The sequence below is a fragment of the Mus caroli genome, chromosome 10 (assembly GCF_900094665.2).
Source record: "Mus caroli chromosome 10, CAROLI_EIJ_v1.1, whole genome shotgun sequence".
Lineage (NCBI taxonomy): Eukaryota > Metazoa > Chordata > Mammalia > Rodentia > Muridae > Mus > Mus caroli.
The window spans coordinates 40610528-40628016 of NC_034579.1; the positions used below are offsets into that span (position 1 = coordinate 40610528).

Consider the following 17489-nt stretch of genomic DNA (forward strand, 5'->3'; position numbering starts at 1 on the left):
GCTCTGAGGAAGCTGACTGTGGGAATGTATCTGTGCCTGTGCCTGCCGGCTTCCACCCCTACAGTCTGCTCAGACAGCAGATGTAGCTGTACCCCAGCTGTCTGTCTCAACTCTTCATACCTACCTTCCAAAGGTTTGCTTTCTAAACGGGCTTGGTACCGACACGGTCTTGTGTCTTACTTGGACATGAATGGGTTAAATTTTTGTTTTCAGATTTAAAGGGAAACCAAGTAGACTATGCTTCCTTCCTTTGGGTGGGTGGGTGAGTGGCACAGAGTCCTCTGTGTGTGTCTGTCTGTGTCTGTCTGTCCTGCTGAATCTAATATTTACTGAGTTGCTTAGATTGCTCGGCTAACAAGCCCCAAGGATCCTCCTGTGTCTCTGCTTCATTAGCACTGGGATTTGGGATTACAAAGCATGGCGGCACACCTAGCCTTTTATGTGGGGTGTTGCTGATCTACACTCAGGCTCTCATGTTGTCAATGCCAAGTGTCTGTTTGATAGCAGACAGTGCAGACTGTAGCTCACACACAGCTCAGTGCATAGTCTGCAGCTGAGCACGGGAGGGAGACCTCACTGGGCTTCTGTGAGGCCCCGCTTGGCCTGCTGACCATGGGCCTCCCCTAGTCTGAGAGCTGGTGGTCCTGGAGAGGAGACAGGTGCCCACTCTGGGGCTGTCGTGTTAGCAGGTCAAAGGCTTTGGGGCCTGGCTTCAGTCAGCTACTTCCAGGGGTGAGAGGCCTGTGGGCCCAGAGGGGAAGGAAGGCACCTAATGGAGTTGAGGACCATGGCAGCAGTCACTGTTACAGCTGAACAAGCTCAGCTTCTTGGGGTAGAGGCTTCCATGCCGTCTGATGTGCTGCTTGTTTGTGTTGGTGTCAGCGAGGACAGGAAGTAGAAGACACTTTAAAAAAACGAGGCTTCTCACGTTGTCTTGGAGATCGCATCATTCCGTTCCTCTGGCTTCAGTTTTGAGATGTGTTTCCTGAAAAGCAGCTTCACCTCACTGTTTGGCTTGCCCTGCTTGTGGGCTTCTGCGGCTGCCCCGCACCCCCTACCCCAGGTCCTGAGTCCTCTGGCCTTGGGAGGGAGCTCTGCCACCCTGTCCTGTTTTTGTCTATGAGTGTCCCTGCCCTGGCAGAAGACCTGCTGAGCCTCTGCTACAGTAGACGGGTTTTATGCACAGTGAAACCTCATTGGTGTAAATGAGACCGCAGGCAGCCAGGGCAGTCTTCAGCATGAAATGCCTCAGACTCCCTGAGAGGTCTGCAGCCCTGCCCTGTGATTTGGAAATGAGAAAGTCCTGTCCCAGTAGTCAGTCTGTGCTTCCAGTCACTCTTTCTATGCTGGTCCACAAGCAAAGCTTCCATATTCCTAGATGGCTTGCCTTTCTCATCTGTCAACTGCCCCAGCTCGCCTTCCTCAGTGTATAGGCAGAACTTGGCTCAGGGTGACGACTTAACCTTACGGTGAGGGAAACATTGTGCCCCGCATGGCAGCAGCAGCAGGTGGGTGTAGCTGTCCCTCAGCTAATGATGGAGTATAGGGCTGTCTGACCATAGCAGCAGCTGTGGCACCAAACTAGCCAGCCACAGGCCTGTCAAAGTCAACCACCAAGACTCTCCAGTGTATCGAGTTGTTAATACTGTGGTATCTGGTAAGTTCAGCCTAGTAAAAGCATTTTTGACTTGTTTTGTTTTAAACTTTCCGTGGGTTTGAGGAGCTTCTGCAGACCACTGTCTTCAAGATCAGAGACCAGTGTCTCCAGAAATCTAATGCCACGTTCAGGGGGGCTCTGGTTGCTTGTATATCCGGTCAAGGGCTCCTCTTCCGCTTGGCTCTGCCTGGCCTCTCAAGCCTTTGGAGACTGTGTCCCTTGCTTTTATCATCTGGGAAGCATCTTGGGTCACTGCAGGAGTTATAAACTTGAATTTGTTCTCCAGGGAGCTGGTAGGAGTCCACAGAGACCTTTTATTGCCCTCCCAGACTGTAATGATTTTATCATGATTCCTCGGGCTTGGTTTGGTAGCCCTCAGGGCTAGATTAAAGCATCATCTACAATCTCATCCTCTTTACCCTGCGCACCCTTTATCCCTGCACCCTTCTTTCTCACTGGCTCCTAGAGTTGGCACTGAGTTACCGAAGGAGATGTGTGTGCATAGGGAAAGGAAGTGTGTATAAACCTTTCAGGGGATAGCCACTTACGTTCTGATTGTCTGTCAAGCCAGGCTCTGGTTTCATCAAAACTCCTGGGCGCTGAGCACTTGAGGAACCAAGTGTATAATCAGCTTGCGGGTATCTGATGGCTTTTTTCCTCTTGAGAACTGCTCCTGGCAAGCAAAATGAGAGGAGCATCTCGGTTTCCCTTCTGTTTCTGAGAGAGTTCTTAACAGGAACCAGAAAGAAAGAAAGAAAAAAAAAATCAATAGGAAAGATTGTGTGAGTTGTTACCCTTTCTAAAAAAAATAAGATAGAGCTGCCATTTGTCTTGGAGAATATAGTGTAGATTTTCTTCCCTTAGAGCACTGTGAATGTTCTCTTCCCTTTCTCCTATTGACTGAGCTGTTAAGGGTAGCCCCATTACACTTGCTGGCAGGGAGGTGAGAGGCCTGGAGATAACGTGTCTTCTTCCTTTGCCCCAGTGCCTCTCCTTTCCTTGTCTAGGACATTTAAGTAACCCAGTGTTCCTATGAGATTAATGATGCCCCGGGTAGACCGATGGAGGATGGATGTTAGGCGATGAACACCTGCTTTCTTAGGCTCCATTCCTGCATCTGCTAAGCTCGGGTTCCCCTGTGCTTGCTTTGGCTTTAGCTTGGCTGTCTAATGTTAAACCTAGATGTATGTAGGAGGAGTTGCTGTTTGTATTAGTCTGGCCTGGGTCTACCTCAAGCAAGAGCTTTTCCTAGTGTGGTCCAGAGCCCGGTGAGCAGGGACCTCTCAAATGCATCGTCCCACCAGGCCCCTGTGGTGTTAGTTACAGCAAAGCCAGTGGGCTGGAAGCCTGCTCAGAGGGATTTCAGAGCAGCGTAGTGCTAGTGGATTTGATGCTTTAAACCGTGAGGTTGCCATGAGTGCTGACGGGGGGAGTTGAGGCACACAGGTACTCAAAGCTGTAGGCTGGCTTGGGTTTACTGTGTTCTTGGAAGACTTCATGACAAGTGGAGATATCTGCCTTGTTCATCCAGTCTATGAAATGCTTCCGTGTGGTGGAGTGGAGTATTTGCTAGATGACCTAGATGTTGGAAGGCATAACTGAGCCCCTGGTTTTATTTGTACTTCTGTGACCAAAGGAAGCTATTAAATTTAGCATTCATTTCCTTTGTGACAGTTCAGGGGTAACACACTTGCTGTGTAATTGTGAGGGCTGGGGCACAGAACCCCAAATTTCACGTGAAAGCATAGCGGATATGGTAGTTTGCCTGTCGTCTCAGTATACCGAAGGCAGAGAATCCCTGGCTCACCGGTTCAGTTCCTCATGTTGTGTTGACCCCAACCATAAAATTATTTTCATTGCTACCTCACAACTGTCATTTTACTTCTGCTAGGGGGTGTAATGTAAATATCTGTTTTCCGGTGTCTTAGGTGACCCCCTGTGAAACCTTTAGAGGGGTCTGGACACACAGGTTGAGAACAGCTGCCTCAAGATGGTTAGCTAGACCAGGTAAATCAGTGAGCTGGATTCAGGGAGAGAGCCTGCCGAAATAGAGATCAATCAAGGAATACACCTGATGCCAGCCTTTACATACACATACACACTTGCACCTGCGTACATAGGCTTGCCCAGACATGTGTGAACACAGATACACACATACACACACACACACACACACACACACACACACACACACACACAGAGGCCAGAGTTGCTCATCCTTTAGCTGTGAGGTCCTGACACCCATGTGAGAATGTGTACCTGAAACTCCACTGAGCATCCACAGTGAGTAAAGCAAGATGTGGATGAGCGCTGCAGCTTACAGCGGACCAGCGGACCAGCGGACCAGCGGACCAGCGGACCAGCGGACCAGCGGACCAGCCCCTCTTTTAGTAACCAGATCAGTGTCCAACTTTAAAGACTCTAAATTCTCACCTGCAACACCTAGCAAATTTTTCTTTTGAATTCTTGATTTTTCACAAAAGGACACATTCTTACCCTCGATCTCTACTCTGGTACAACCCACTTGAAAACTCAGTTTCAGTGTTTGAAAGCCTGGCAGCTAAACTGGGCCAGTGGTCACCTCAAAGCTGTTTGGTGCCTCCTTTTTAATTGCTACATTGTGAACCACACTGGCAAAGCTGGCCTATGCAATGTACCCATTCATTAATGTCTCCTGTCCGGACCTGGATGGAGAATTACACTGTATGCCACCCTATCAAATGGAGACAGAGAACGCTTTAGGTAAACATTCTGCCACATATCACTGCAGCCTCCAGGTCTCCTGTCTCTCATTACCTGCCGTGGGATTGTGCAGCCTAAGTTCCGTCTGTAAACATACTTTAGCTGGGTCTACACTTGACATTATGTATTTAGGGTACAAATTCCTTTTGCTGGCAGAGTTGTCAGAAGTATGAGGAAGTTGCTGGCACCCAGCGATTCCTTTCAAGTACTCCGTGCCTGTTGGTTTTCTTTGTCCTTTTCTCACTCCATATTTGAGAGCAGTTACAAGGATGGACCCCAGGCCACACTTGGGAGCAGGCAGACTTCAGTGAGGACCTCTCACTTTGTACCCACCACTGCTAAGGCTTTTTGCAGTGATTTTGTCCTCTGTCTCTTGTTCAAGTAACTGTGCCCCCAGACAGTCGTGGTCAGCTAAGCTGTGGACAGGTGCTTGCCTCTTGGCTCAGGACACTGGTTCCCATACTGGCAGGATAAACAACCTGGAATTCCTGCTCCCTTAGAAAGGAAGGGAAGTAGATGAAAGCTGCTCTGGGCTCTCACCCGTCTCCTCCTGTCCCTCACCTTGCTCTGTCTTCAGCTCCTGTATCAGCTCTTAGGTTGCATATGCTGTGCCGTGTGTCTGAGTGGAATGCATTTGTGACTTGCACTACAGAGAGGCTGCCTTGAAGGAAGCTGACTTGCATCTTGAGTGGAAGCTTGGACTCTGGTCTTTTTTGGCTACTATCTAAGAAAGCTCCACAATAGTGAAGCTGCCCCTAAGGCACTGGTAAGACGGCTGAAGACATTGGCACATCATTTTTTTCCTGTTTTCCCTGTAGCCATTGACTCAGGCTTCTGCGGGTTTTCTGTGGGATGCTGACATCAGATAACAACTACAGCTTAGTGCTAGCAGGAGTTGTGTAGGGTGTCTCCGTCACTCCTCACACCCAAGGAGAAAGAACCAAAACCTCAATGCAAAGATAACTGACTGTCTTCTGTTTCCTTCTGTATTTAGCTGCTCTTAACCCATCTGCCCTTCTTTGCTGTGTTTATGGGGAACAGCACTCATTCATGGAAGTCACCAGAGCCACTTCTGGAGCAGCTGGCCTTGGTAGAAATCTTCAGTTCCCCTCTCTAGTTTTTATGATCTAGAAAGCCTGGAGACTGACCTGTATGTTGATAGGATGTGGTCAGAGGAGGGTAATGGTACCTTAGGTTTATGTAGGGCCCCTCGCCAGGCACTGTGGCTCAGCTTCTCCTAACCCTCCTTTTATATTAGCATCTTTGTAAATTAGAGTGTGTAGGAGAGTAGGGTGGGGTGGGGGCAGGGTCTGTTTTTTCTCACTGGGGAAGCCCAAATATTGGAGCCCTTGTGGGGCTTCTGGGTGATCTGAGCTGTTGAATCACTGAGTCTCTGGCAGTCAGGGGTGCCTCCAGACGGCCTTTCCTCTCATCCATTTCACCGTAGGCTGGTTGCCCATCCAGGGGCTTCCTTCTCCCTTGGCTTCTTTCTTCTAGACTTTTCTTCCTACACCATTCTTTCCAGCAACTCAAGAGGACTCTACAGGGCTTAAAATCTGGTTATTCAGGTGGTAATATCTAATCATTAAATGAACAACTTTAGAAGTAAAAGCAGGGTTGGATTCCAGCTCCACAATTTTAGTAGTTTGTGTGGTCATGCTTTGAGCCTTTCTAAGCCTCAATTTTCTTACCCTGTAATTTGAAGAAACCACTTCACAAAGATGTGAAAATTAAATGATCAAATGGTTTTGAGCCATTCATCAAAAGCCCAGGCACACACAGTGAGCACTTAGCAAACGCTCAGCATTGATTGTACTTACGGTGGGCAGTTTACACAGCATAGGGGCTACCTGCTTATCCATGATTTGGAAGACCTCCTCTGTGGAGCTGCGTGGGACAAGGCTGTATGGTAGGCTTGACTTTTGAGCCTTTGCAAGAATTTCTGTCATGTTGAATCATCCGTATTTCTCAGGGAATGGCCATTTTATCAGGGCGTTTTAGAATGCTCGAATGGGGCTGGGTGGATATCACACTTGGTGGTCACACGGTCTGCTTGTATATCTGTGTCCCTTCGAGTTTTGAATATCCGTGTCCTTACGCACCTTTAGTTTGACTAGAGCTTTGGCCAAATGCCTTTCTTCTTTTAAACAGGAAAAGTAATTCTTTGACTCACAAGCTAGGCTTTTAAAACTGCCTACTTGTAAGTGTCTTACTTTTTCTTTGAAAATGTGAAGGCCTAGTTTAGTTCAGCTTGGTGATCTCTGGTGTAGACATTTGTTTTCCAGACTTCCCAGTCAGCTCTGGGATAAGCTCTGGTGAGTCTCTGCTGGTCCTGGCTGACCACTCTCACCTTGTTCAGCAAATTGTAGGCACCTACAACTGTCCTCTTGATTAGCAGTGAAACCCATGGAAAAGAGGTTGCAGGAGAGTGGACTTCTGGGAGTTCAGGTGTGTGTGTGTGTGTGTGTGCTTGCGCTCGTGTTCGGGATCAGCCTGATCTAGGAGTAATTGTGTACAGTGTTCCTGGGAACCTGGCTCTTTGTCCATTAGGCCATTTTCGTGGTTTCCAGCTGGCTCCTATATGGTTGGGAAAGGTAGGTCTTCTTCTTTTATGCGTCACATTCCTTACAGTCTGCTGTCTCCTAAGACCAGGTAGTCTGCCGACCAGTGTTTACCTCTGGTATCAAGAAAGCATCTTATTGCCTGGCTTTGTAGACAAGAATTGGTGGGAAACTGCCATTAAAATGAGGAGGACTTAGAGAAGAATGTCGAGGGCAGACTGCACAGTGTAGAGGCTGTCGCTGTAAGGCGGGTGGCACTGAGGCACCAGCACTGGGACCCAAGGCCTTGAGTAAGAGTGAGCAGTTGCAGATGATAAGATCTCATGGGGCAGGATTGACCTCTGCTTTCCAGCGGCCATTTGTGTGAGCACTGAGTGCTCAGCTGAACCAGATTCTCCTCCTTACTTAGGCACAGTACTAAGTCCCAAGCCCAGCCCCATGCAGCCCTTAATTTAAATACTGTGGACTAGATCAAGTGGGCTCTGCCACTGCCTGTGAGAGTCATGTGGGTGAGCCTTCCTTTCCCCAGTGTGCATTTCACACTCACCCTGCATCTGAGGAGTAGACATTCTGGTTGGCCAGCAGGGGTCAGCCATTCTTTAAAAGAACTGCCCAGTGGTCAAGTCCCATGAACTTTAATTTATAATCCCCCCATACATATACACATATACATACATGACACACAATCTTTTTTTGGTCACATCTCATGAACTTTAATTTGGCCAAGTCTTTCTTTTTTTTTTAGATTTATTTATTTATTTACTTATTTAATGTGTGTACACTGTAGCTGTCTTCAGACACTCCAGAAGAGGGCATCAGATTTTTGTTACAGATGGTTGTGAGCCACCGTGTGGTTGCTGGGATTTGAACTCAGGACCTTTGGAAGAGCAGTCAGTGCTCTTAACCACTGAGCCATCTCACCAGCCCCCTAATTTGGCCAAGTCTTACGAACTTTCACATCCACACATATACTCACACACACACACACACACAGGTACACACATACACATTTTTTTTCTGTCTACATCTCATGCACTTTATAATAGTCTCTCTGTCTCTTTCTCTCTCTGTCTCTGTCTCTCTCTTATTTCTTTCTGACCACATCTCATGAACTCTGTGTGTGTGTGTGTGTGTGTGTGTGTGTGTGTGTGNGNGNGNGNGNGAGNGNGAGNGNGNGAGAGAGAGAGAGAGAGAGAGAGAGAGAGAATATGAATGAACAGATGCTTCTAGGCAGGTTGCATGCACAGGAATGTGGAAGCCTGCAGTTGTTACATGTCTTTTGAGCCGGTCCCTTGCTCAGTCTGCTGCAGGCAGCTGCCCTGATTCCTAGCCCAGGTCCCCCAGCTTGCTCAGGAGTCACTGCACGGAGCCATCTTTCTTGCTCCATGCCTTTACTTTCCAATATACTTACTGTATTTTAAATTTGCTTAGTGATACATTAGTTATTCAAGAGAGGATGTGTCTTCTGTTTCATTTTTTTAAATAGTTAAGATATTTAGGGTTGAATTTTAAATTTCATTACCAGACTTTTTTGGCCAGGTAATGAATTAAAATTTTAGCTTTGAGTAGGTGAACAGTACTAAGAATAAGACCTGACTCTATAGTCAAACAAGGGTTTCTCTTTCCCTTGATTGGAAAGCAAGCTGATACACTCATTCAGGGACAAGCAGAACTTGGGAGGGAGACTTGAATGAGTTCCTATGAGGTCCCGCTTGGCCTGCTGACCATGGGCCTCCTAATCTGAGAGCAGGTGGCCCTGGAGAGGAGACAGGTACCCATTCTGGGGCCGTCGTGTTAGCAGGTCAAAGGCTTTGGGGCCTGGCTTCAGTCAGCTACTTCCAGGGGTGAGAGGCCTGTGGGCCCAGAGGGGAAGGAAGGCACCTAATGAAGTTGAGGGCCATGGCAGCAGTCACTGTTACAGCTGAACAAGGTAGGCTTCTCGGGTTAGAGGCCCTCTAGCTTCAGTTTTGAGATGTGTTTCCTGAAAAGCAGCTTCACCTCACTGTTTGGCTTGCCCTGCTTGTGGGCTTCTGTGGCTGCCCCACCCCACCCCAGGTCCTGGGTCCTCTGACCTTGGAAGGGAGCACTGCCACTCCTGGCCTGTGAATCTCCCTGTTTTGGGAGAGGAGCTGCTGGGCTCTGATAGAGTAGAGGGATCCAGGTAAGCATCCCCAAGGCTTCCTGGACTCTCAGCTCTGCACTCTGGCTGGACTGAAGCTTCCTGCCAGGCTCTGCTGGACACCAGCCACTTCCTCCAGCAGCTGATTTACTTGCTAATTATCTTAATTACCGAGTGTCTGCAGGGGATTGAAAGCAAGACCTCTGGAACACCAGAGTCTTCAAATGCCCGGTCTCCAGGTGACTTCAGATCACTAACAAGGCCTAAGACAGAACGCTGTAAATATTTGTTGTCTTGTTTAGGGCCTGATGACAAGGGAGGGAAAAGCCTATGCACGTGCAGTTGTTTTCTCTAAATTCTTTTGGCCCCTGATTCATCGAGTCCAGGTGACGGTGTGGACGGCCATTTGTTCCTGTATACAGCAGGAATTGCTCTAGTCTGTGGCCTGTAGAAACATTATCCGTACATGGTGGTGGTGTTTGAAAGGCAGGACTAATCCTCCTGTGGAAGACCTGCCCCTGTACCCCCTGGTCACTCAGCAGCCTGCAGGCCACACTGCAGCGCCTACTTTGCTGCCCTGGAGTTAGTTGGCCCCTCCTTCCCTTGCTCTTCCGTAGTGTGTCCTGCCCCTGATTCATCTCTCTGTTGCATACATATCATGTTATGTGGATTAGCTACAGAGTCACTGTGGGTATCATGTTTATTCACTGATACGAGAACCGTAGACTTTGAGTATGCCTTATTTTAGTGCACTGCATTTTTATTTATACCCCATGTTAGAAAGGCAGAATACATGTATTCATAAGGCAGTCAGTAATCGGATCTGCAGCTGCTCCCAAAGTGTGTGTGTGCTTTTAGTTGACGAGTAAAAATCACTTGCATTTCTAGTTGTCATTCTATTGTCATGTTTAAACATTGTGAGATGCCTGCATCAAGCTATGTAATACGTGACCTCACATACTTCCTGTCTTTGTGGTGAGAACTCATAAAATCTGCTCTAAGCAGTGTTCAGGTATACAGAATTGTCATCATGACCAGTCGCCAGAAGTTCTCCCTCCTGACTGTTGTTTCCTTTGACTAGTATTTCCCAGAATCTCACCACCAGCTACCCTGACCTCTGACCCCAGGTAACTTCTGTCTTACTCCTTGTCACTCTAGGTTCTGTCTACGTGAGATGGAGAGCTGTTTGTCTCTGCCTGGCTCTTTCCTCATCAGTCTTGATTGTTTTGTGTCTGACAGTATGGTGTGTGGGTGACAACTAGAAACACTCCTTTTGAAGGCATGGGCGGTAGTAGACTCTTCAGCCCCCGAACACAGCCACTCTTATCCAGGAAGCCATGCTCTTAGTTTTTCAGCTGTGTTAAGAATGCATGTCCCAGGCCGTACCACAAACGAGGGTGTATGAGCCCAGTGTGGATTTAACTGTAGTCACAATGTGTGTGGCAGAGCTCTGGAACCATCATGTGCAACCCAAACTCCCCTCCTTCCTCTCACGCAGCTCTTCTCACTGTGTAGCTCAGGCTAGCCTCATGATGTAAAGTACGATGCCCATCTCTGCTTCCCATGGACTGTCATTACAGGTGTGCCACTGCCCCTAGCCTCTCTCAGCTCTGTTTTTAAATATTCTAATAACAAAGCAAGTAAGGCGTGCAGAGACTGTCCTGGCTTTGAGGAGAACGATGTGTTTATTGCAGACTAAGCTTAGTTCAGAGGCCCACCTGCCTGTTCTCTACTCAGCCTGCTGTGTCTGTCTCTGTCTCTGTCTCTGTCTCACTGACTTAAACTCTCCTTGAGAGACACAGAATTTGAACTCCCTTTACCCAGTCACGTCTTCCCTATGGCCCTTGTAGAGTTACTGTTTTCCTCCCCGTATCCTTACCCCTGGCTTCTCTTCCCCCAAATAGTTCTATCTTTAGATCAAGAAGCCAGAACTATTATATTTGTACCACCTAGTATGTGTAATTAAGATAGCCAAGGGCATCCCAGGGAAGTGTTCACAGAGCCCTTCACTGCCCCCGTGAAACGGCTTTCCCTGACTTGAAGAAGGGTCTGGTGCAGAAGCATGGCAGCGCTAACATTTGGACACTGTTCGGTTCTGTATCTCAGCATTTGATGTGGACGACTTCAGTTTTTAAACATCACTCTACTTACATTAGTGGACTAGCCTTTGTGACAAATGTAACAGATGACAAGACTGGACTTACTTAAAATTCCCTGTTGCATGATTCTGCCTAGCCTCAGGTATCAGTTGTGTGACACTTTCATATGGGGGAAACCCAGAGTATTTCACAGTGGGGTGCATCTGCTGTGGTCCTTATGGCCGAGGGTGCAGGACAGGTCAGAGAAGCAGAGAAGCTAAAGAACTGAGCCCAGCTGTCTGTTGGGCAGCCACGGCTCTCAACTCTCTGCAGCCTGACACGGGGATGTGCACAAAGAAGCGCCCCCTGGTGGAAGCAGGCACCAGCTGGGACCCTCAGCTTGCTGGGAGCCCCACTTAGGTTTTCTTTCTTAGATTATCTTGGCAAGACCCTCCAGAAAATTGCCATCAACACTGCAGACTGATGTGCACTGTGCCCATTCTCTGTGTCCACTCCCGAGCCATGCCTGCTTCCATTCCTCAGAGTCAGCTGTTCTGCTTGGCTTTGTGTCTAACCTGGGCCACTGCCTTGGTTGCCTGAGTGGCTTTTTCTCCACTTTTGCATACCATGGTGTGTTCTCTACCCAAGGGTGAGCTTTAAAAATGATAACATTTCCTGTGAACCTTCTTATTCGCTTCCTGGGCACCCGGCCCTGTATCTGCAGTTGGTGGCTCATCTCCTGCTCATTCTCAGCCTGCTGACCGTCTTCCTGGTACCTGACAAGCTCTTCTGTTGCCTACATCTATGCCCTACATTGCCTGGCCCCTCCCCAGCTTCCAGACCTCCACTGAGGACATTTTTCTCCTTCACCAAGACCTTCTTCCATGCCTGGCTACTTGAGTCAGTAAATGCCTTCTTTGTCTTCGAGTTCTGTGACAATTGCCTTGTTTGTACATTTCCAAACCAGCGTTGGTTTAGTTGCAATATATGAGAAGGACATCACAGCAGTGTCAGATCGTGGTAGAGCTTTCTACATTTTCAGTTTCAGCCCTTGTTTTATACAGACTAAGCTAGCTAGTAGCCAGCAGCTCTGTGGCTGCTCCTTTGATAGCAGCCTCGCTTTGTGAGTTGCCTCTGTGTATTCTTAGAGCTGCAGACTGCACAACTCTAGGGTTTGTTTTGTATCTGTCCCCAGTAGAATGTGTATCCTGTGGTGGCAAAAAGTTTGCCTCAGTCACGTGACCCGTGCCTTCACAACGGCAAGATGTGTGCTAGTATATGCTAGACCTTGCAGAAAGCCATATGGATGGTGGACAGTCTCACAGGTGACTCGGGCCACCTATCCCTTCTCTGTCACTCCGTATCCACTGTGTGTCACTGTGTCACTTTGTCAGGTGGCTTTAACACCACATGCTTCTGTCTCCCTGTCTTTGAAGCAAGCATAGTGTTCTTTTCCATATTAAAGTTAGGTCACGCTCTTGAACACACTCTGATCTCTAAACTGCTGCTACTGTGTGGACTGTATATCTAAAAGCAACAAAGAGTTTCTGCCTTCGTACTCTCAGTGAGGTCAAATGGGGTCAGCAAACTATACAGGGCCACATAGTCACTATTCTGGCCATCGCAGTCCTGAGGCCCTCTTTCTGTCGCCAGTTCACTCCTTTTCCTTTCTTCCTTCCCCAAACCTCCCCTCCCTTTCCTTTTTGTCTTTCCTTGAAGGACTGGGGATCACACCCAGGGTCTCAAATGCAAACACAAGTGCTCTACCAGTGAACCGTGTCCCCCTAGCCCTCTGCCTCCAACCCTTGAAAAATATAAAAACTCCAGGAACTGGAGCCATAAAGTCTTGCCACACAGCCATGAGTTCAGGTGTCCATCACCTATATAAAAAGGCCAGACATGGCTGCTCATACCAGGAGTCCCAGCACTGGGGAGGCAAAAGCAGAATTATCTCTGGGCCTGCCTGGCTAGTTAGTATAGCTGAACAGCATGCTCCAAGCTCAGTGAGAGACCCTGTCTCAAAAAAGCGAGATGGAGAACAATTGAGGAAGACACCCAGGGTTGACCTCTGGGCTGTACAAAGCCAACATACATGGCTACTTAGTCCAGATAGGGAACTCACAACAAAGTATGGATACCACCAAGGTTCCTTTCATTGGTGTTACAGGAGCAGAAATATCTCAAAGACAGCTGCATCACCAAAGCTCTCCTCAGCACGGGTGACAGCTCAGAAAGTTGGGGACCTGGAGCTCATTACACACAGCTCTAGGTTGGAGCATGTCCTTTCCAGGTGCCTCAGTGGTCTAAAGCTCTTCCAAGTACCTTGGCTGGTTTCTGCTTCTTCCCGGCAGTGGTCCTTGTCTGGGCTTAGAGTCTTTGCAGCTCAGCTTATCTTGAGTTGTTTTGTTTTGTTTTGTTTTGTTGAGACAGAGTTTCTCTGTGTGGAGCCCTGGCTGTCCTGGAATTAGCTCTGTAAAGATCTGCCTGCTTCTTCTTTGGAGTGCTGGAATTAAAGGTGTACACTTCCATTGCCTGGCTGGCCTTACGTTTTGGCAGCTGGGCTCCTCTAAGATGCTTGGCTCTGCTTACTCTGGCAGGGAGGAGCCTAATGAATCTTGTCATTTTCAGGGACTTCCTGAAGAATTTTTACCTTCCTGTTTAAAGAGATTCCCTGCAAGGTGGAACTATTGCACAACACATGGACTGTAGTATGTGTATCCACACATACATAGCACACCTACTTATCTACATATATGAATATGTATACCCATATATACCTATGCACATAAATACCTCAAAGTTCAAGGGCCTTCCTGGTTTGCAGGGCAAACCATGTTTTTTTGAAGCAGGGTTTGATTCTGTAGCCCAGAGCTGAACATTTGGGATTAAATGGCATCTGTAGCAATAAACAGTGGAGAGTCTTATTTTGAGGAACTGAAGTTTTATTATCTGTTTGAGTCATGTTTCTTGAGTTGCATAAACCTTGCTAATCGCTCTATCCATTTGCGGCATTCTTCTCCTTTAAAGTCATAAACATTAATGAGTTTGGCGCTGTTTCCCCCCCAGCATGGGATTGTGGTTCTCCACAGCAGGGCTGTGGGTTCCCAGAGGAGAACCCAGGGTTCTGTCTGCTTAACATAGCAGAGCCTGGATGGCCCTGGTAGCTTGGGTGGCACCTAGAAGTGGACTGCAGGTGATGCTGGGTTGTGCCATGTGGCACATTGTGTGCTCAGTTACTTCCTGGCCCCCCTGGCAACTTATCTGTCTGTAGGCATCTGATGAGACCCACTGAATATGGTGCCAGTACCGCTATTCCTGCTTCATTCCTAACAACATGCAGACATGAATTACAGAGGCAAGACTTGTGCAGTGTTTTAAACCACCTCACCAGAGAAGGAGAGGGCATACAGTGACCAGATCAGAGTATACTGTGTGTGTGTATGAAGAAGTCACAGTGAAACCCAGGCTTCTATACAATCAGTGTATGTAGCTAAACCCTGTAACTCTGCATTACAGGATACAACCGGCTGTAAGAATGGGGTCCTACTCCTGCCTTATCCCCAAGGTCTCCTGCCTTCCTGTGCTCCCTTTTAAACCATGATTGTGGGGCTGGAGAGATGGCTCAGCGGTTAACAGCACTGAATGCTCTTCCGGAGGATCAGGGTTCAATTCCCAGTACCCACATGGCAGCTCACAACTGTCTGAGACTCCACACTCTGACACCTCCATACAGACATGCATGCAGGCAAAACATCAATGTAAATAAAATAAACATAAATTAAATTAAAGAAAATGTGATTGTTGACATTCTTAGTCCCTGCCACTTCAGTTACACATTTTAGTGAAGTCCTTGGCTGGAGCTGACATAGCAGTAGGTTTTAGATACTATGAGGAAGGAAAGTCATTGAAATAACGCCTAAGTGTTTCTCCTACATTTGACCTGGGGCTTGAAGCTGGCCCCTTGGGGATTTATAAATATGTATCACTGAATGGGCTATGACTGAATAGTGTGGTACAGTGTGTTTGCTAGGAATGTAGATTCAGAAGCCAGATCCACTCCCTAGCTGTGCAATGTTGGATAGCTTTTCAGACTACATCAGTGTGCAGCTTTCTTATATGTAACAGTGGCTTCCTGAGAGAATGAATCTGCTTGGGCTGCAGAGATAGTTCAGTTAACCCTGATGATCTGAGTCCCATCCTTGAGACCCATGTGATGGAAGGAGAGAAACATCTACCAATTGTCCCCTGCCATCCACACAGGTGCTGTGGGATGAGCACACACATGCGTGTGTGCTAGCTTTGAAGTCACTGTGGTCCCCCTGCCTCAGCCTCCTGACTTGGAATTACAGACAGGAGCCGTCACACTCAATTTTCAAAACTATGCTTTTGCTGATTCGTGCTAAAGAGTATTGCTTTGTGTGGGGAATTTTGTATTTGACTTGCCTTTTGTCCTTTTTAATTCTCTGCAGGCTTTCGTGGAGGCACAAAACAAGATTACAGTGCCATTTCTTGAGCAATGTCCAATCAGAGGTTTATACAAGGAGAGAATGACTGAGCTGTACGACTACCCCAAGTACAGCTGCCACTTCAAGAAAGGAAAGCGGTACGTGGGCTTGCATGTAGTCATTTGCTTTCCACTCTCCAGCTTGATGTCTTCTTTAAAAGATAAAAGTGTGTGTGTGTGTGTGTGTGTGTGTGTGTGTGAGAGAGAGAGANGAGAGAGAGAGAGAGAGAGAGAGAATGGAGAGAGAGAGAGAGAGAGAGAGAGAGAGAGAATGTGCACAAGCCAGAGGTTTCTTCCTCTATCATCATCTCTCCCTGACACCCCCCTTCATTGAGACAGGGTCTTTCTGCATAGCTCTCTGACTGTCCTAGAACTCACAGGCTGGCCTCCAACTCAAAGATGTCCACCTGCCTCTGCTTCTTGAGTGCTGGGATTAAAGGCTCAAGCCACAACTTTCCTTCTGCCCTGTTTTTTGAGACAGGCTCGCTCTCAGAACCTGGAGCTTACCAGAGCTGGGGGTAAGACATGGCAGCCATGGTGCCTAGCTTTTGTGTCTGGTGTTGGGGACTCCAGCTCAGGACTTAATGCAATAAACATTTCACCCACTGAGCCACCTCTACAGCTCTCCTGAATGCTTGAAATACCAAGGACAAGTGAGGTGTGGTGGTGCACGCCTTTTATCTCAGCACAGAGACAAGTGGCTCTCTTCTTAGTTCTAGGCCAGCCTGGTGCATAGTGAGACTTCGTCTCAGACAAATGAAGTACACATTTGAACTGAGCAGTTTTTAAAAGGAAGTGATTGAACATGAGAATCATTTTTGTCCCGCTAAGTGCTTACCATATTCATAAAATGGCAGTTAGGAAGTTTGCAGTGATACAGCCTGTGAAACTAGATTACGGTAAATCTTCGTTACCTGCGGTTACTTGGTGAACCTGTGATTCATAAGTAACAGTGAAGATTTGTTTCCATGTAATATTTATTATCTTTGGCTTGTATTACTTGAAAATATTTTATTATTTGAGCTTTTTATTTATTTTTTTTTCTGTTCAAGAATGGGATACAAAGCAGAGCCTGTGAATTTAGCTCTCCTGTTCATCTGTTTCATTTTTATTTTTATAAAAGAGTCTCTGTAAATGCACACATTAACCTTGGAGTTCCTTGGACCCTCCCCACCTCACACAGATACCCTCTGTGCCCCTGCCCAGCACCTGCCTTCATTGGTCTAACTGGAACCCAGTCCTGTTTGGTGAGCAGAGTGACTTTGTGGCCCTGCACAAACCCTTCTCTTTGCAGAAGCGTGCTGACCTTCCTACCTGGCAGAGAGTGCTGGAAGCAGACCAGAATTTTACAGTAGAAAATCTGCTTTCTTCCTCGTTTAGAAGAAACAGTCACTGCTTTGACTGCCAGTGTTATTTTTAGCCAATTGGTCTGTCTCTACCTCACACACCAAACTACAATGAGCTATTTGCATACCAAAAGCCTTTTTACTGTAGGAAGCTGAGGGATTTCCACTCTCATCCTCTGGCTGTCTCTTGGTTCCTAGCCATTGTTTCTTCCCCTGTGTGGTCTTGTGTGAAGTTTGCTCCTATGTGTGTTTGATGCTTCTCACAAATAGAAGATGCCACAGCTAAACCCAGGGAATTTCTGTCCCCAGGTACTTTTATTTTTACAATACAGGTTTGCAGAACCAACGCGTGTTATATGTGCAAGACTCCTTAGAGGGGGAGGCCAGAGTGTTCCTGGACCCCAACACACTGTCGGATGATGGTACAGTGGCACTCCGAGGTAGGTGCTGCGCAGCCAGCTCCCTGGGAGCTCTGAAGCCTT

The 17489-nt window shown here is 47.6% G+C and overlaps 1 protein-coding gene across 1 annotated transcript in view; it reads left to right on the forward strand.

Annotated features, from left to right (window-relative positions):
- Prep (prolyl endopeptidase) overlaps positions 1–17489 on the forward strand; it is a 96369-nt gene that overhangs the window by 8159 nt on the left and 70721 nt on the right. Inside the window, exons 3-4 of the mRNA XM_021174398.2 lie at positions 15627–15760; positions 17317–17447. Of these exons, the coding sequence (XP_021030057.1) occupies positions 15627–15760; positions 17317–17447 (265 nt within the window). The remainder of the gene's footprint in view (positions 1–15626; positions 15761–17316; positions 17448–17489) is intronic.